Below are 2921 nucleotides of genomic sequence, written 5' to 3' on the forward strand. Positions count from 1 at the left end.
GGAGAAGTGTTATTGCTCAGGAGCAGACGTCTTGAAGGCAGAGGCTGGGAAGACAGGGTTCACCTGCTGGAGCAGTGCTCCAGGCTGACAAGTTTGGGGTTTCTTCTGTAGCTGGTGTGCAAAGGCTGAAGGATTTTGAGCAAGAAGGTGACCCAGCGGAGCCTGCAGGTAGACCACTGTGTGTGTGGTGAGGCTCCGCGAGGCAGGAGGCTGTTTATTGAAAGTTAAGTCAGGCAGCATAGACATCTGGCTAGGATAATGCCAGAGGAACAGAGAGGAGGGCGTGGGGCGGGAATATTTTGGAGGCATCCTAGACAGAGGCGGCAGTTGCTTGGATGGGAGCAGCGGAGCGTAGAGCCTGAGTGGACCGCGGTGTGGAGGGACAATGTCTGGGAAAGTGGTCCTGCTCTGGGGGCGGGGAGGCCGCTGGTGCTCAGCCGCGTTGAGTGTTATGGACACGACTAGGGCTGGATGGGTGAACGTGGAAATGCAGGGGATCCCCCACGAGGTGGGTCCGCTGTGAAGGAGACGTGGCTGCAGGCCGGAGCTGCCTGCTTTCCGGTGGAAGTAAGCTCTGTCCCTCTCTGCTCTCTGCTGCAGGCTACCACTACAACCACCTGCTGTCTCCGCAGTACCTGAGCCTCGCCACCAACCTGTCGGGCTGCACCGCCCACCAGCACATCAACTGCTCGGACATGTGTTTCCACCAGAAGTACAGGACCCACGACGGCACCCGCAACAACCTGCAGCATCCCATGTGGGGCGCCTCGCCCACCGCTTTCGAGCGCCTGCTGAAGGCCGTGTATGAGAACGGGTTCAACACCCCCCGGGTCATCAACCCCCACAGCCCTGCAACGGGCACACGCTGCCCATGCCCCGTCTGGTGTCCACAACCCTGATAGGCATGGAGACCGTCACGCCCGAAGCACAGTTCACCCACATGGTCATGCGGTGGGGCCAGTTCCTGGACCACGACCTGGACTCCATGGTGGTGGCCCTCAGCCAGGCCCGCTTCTCCAGCGGGCAGCACTGCAGCTCTGTGTGCAGCAACGACCCCCCCTGCTTCTCTGTCATGATCCCCCCCAACGACCCACAGGTCAGGGGCAGGCCCGCTGCATGTTCTTTGTGTGGTCCAGCCCTGTGTGTGGCAGCAGCATGACCTCCCTGCTCATGAACTCCGTGTACCCTCGGGAGCAGATTAACCAGCTCACGTCCTACATCGATGCCTCCAACGTGTACGGGAGCACAGACCAGGAGGCTCGCAGCATCCGCGACCTGGCCAGCCACTGGGGCCTCCTGAGGCAGGGCATCGTGCAGAGGTCCGGGAAGCCACTGCTGCCCTTTGCCACGGGGCCACCCACTGAGTGCATGCGGGATGAGAACGAGAGTCCCATCCCCTGCGTCCTGGCCGGGGACCACCGTGCCAACGAGCAGCTGGGCCTGGCCGGCATGCACACGCTGTGGTTCCAAGAGCACAACCGCATCGCCATGGAGCTGCTCAAGCTGAACCCCCACTGGGACGGTGACACCATCTACTACGAGACCAGGGAGATCGTGGGCACAGAGATCCCGCACATCACCTACTGGCACTGGCTCCCCAAGGTCCTGGGGGAGGTGGGCATGAAGACGCTGGGCGAGTACCCGAGCTACGACCCCAGCATCAATGCTGCAATCTTCAACGCCTTCGCCACAGCCGCCTTCAGGTTTGGCCACACGCTTGTCAACCCGCCGCTCTACCGACTGGACGAGCACTTCCAGCCTGTCGCCCAAGGCCACATCCCCCTCCACAAAGCCTTCTTCTCCCCCTTCCGGATGTTCGGGGTGGCGGGGAAGATGCGCGTGCCCTCGCAGCTGCTGAACACGGAGCTCATGGAGCGGCTTTTCTCCATGGCACACACAGTGGCCCTGGACCTGGCCGCCATCACCATCCAGCGGGGCCACGACCACGGCATCCCGCCCTACCACGACTACAGGGTCTACTGCAACCTGTCGGCGGCCCACACGTTGGACGAGCTGGAGAATGAGATCAAGAGCCAGAGATCCGGGAGAAGGTGAAGAGGTGAGTTCAGAGAGACCGGCTGCAGTGACGTGACGTGTCTGTGTAGATGCCAGAATGACCTAGACGGGGGCTGCGTGTTGCTGTCTGTCTCCGTGTTAGAGGTGTTGTGTGTGTCGTGGAAAGGGTGGATGAGGGAAGCTCATGAGGGTCCAGACTGGCCTGCATGCGGCCCTGAGGACTGCGCTCCTGCCAGGGAGGGGTCGGGGCTGCGCGGTGAGTTCCCAGAGGAGCGGTGACTTTGCAGCTGGAAGAGGGGCTGGGCTGCTCCTCACGGAAGACACCAGAACCTGGCCTGCTGTCAGGGGCTTCAGGGAGGAGGTGCCCGCTTTTGTGTCGGGAGCAGAGAGGGCAGAGATTGGCGCCAGCTCCCAAGGGTTTGCTGGCAGCCTCTCCTGCGCTCACCTGGGTACCCAGATCTGGCCTATGTGGCCACGTGCTGTGACTGCCTGACGGTGCCGGCGTCTGGGAGCAGATCCCACCGGCCTGCTGGGGTGGGCGTGCGCAGGAGCGTCAGGGCAGCCAAATGAGGTTTTTCAGGTAAAGCAGAGACCAGGATGCCACTAGGCGAGGAGGGGCCGAGGTCTGGGTGAGGACTGATGTCACCTGACCCACAGCCAGTCGTCTTCCCTCTGCCACAATAGGGTCACAAATTAGACTTTTAAAGTTCGCCAAAGTGTAGATATTTGGGCTCTCTTTTTTCCTGGTGCTCCTTTCTGTCTTTTGCTCATGAACTTCTTTTTCATGTTATTTATACCAGTTTATTTGCATCAATCTCTTAAGGAAATAAAAGTAATTACTCATTAGAGTTTTCCCACAACGATTCTTCATAGTCCTTGGATTTATGAACTAAGTCCACAGGTCA

General features: G+C 60.1%; 1 protein-coding gene across 1 annotated transcript in view; it reads left to right on the forward strand.

Moving 5' to 3' along the window:
- LOC103590668 (peroxidasin homolog) overlaps positions 1 to 2921 on the forward strand; it is a 38071-nt gene that overhangs the window by 2003 nt on the left and 33147 nt on the right. The window contains 4 exon segments of the mRNA XM_008572963.1: positions 601 to 837; positions 840 to 1103; positions 1106 to 2029; positions 2032 to 2059. Coding sequence (XP_008571185.1) covers positions 601 to 837; positions 840 to 1103; positions 1106 to 2029; positions 2032 to 2059 — 1453 coding nt within the window.

This window comes from Galeopterus variegatus, unplaced genomic scaffold (assembly GCF_000696425.1).
Source record: "Galeopterus variegatus unplaced genomic scaffold, G_variegatus-3.0.2 Scaffold853, whole genome shotgun sequence".
Lineage (NCBI taxonomy): Eukaryota > Metazoa > Chordata > Mammalia > Dermoptera > Cynocephalidae > Galeopterus > Galeopterus variegatus.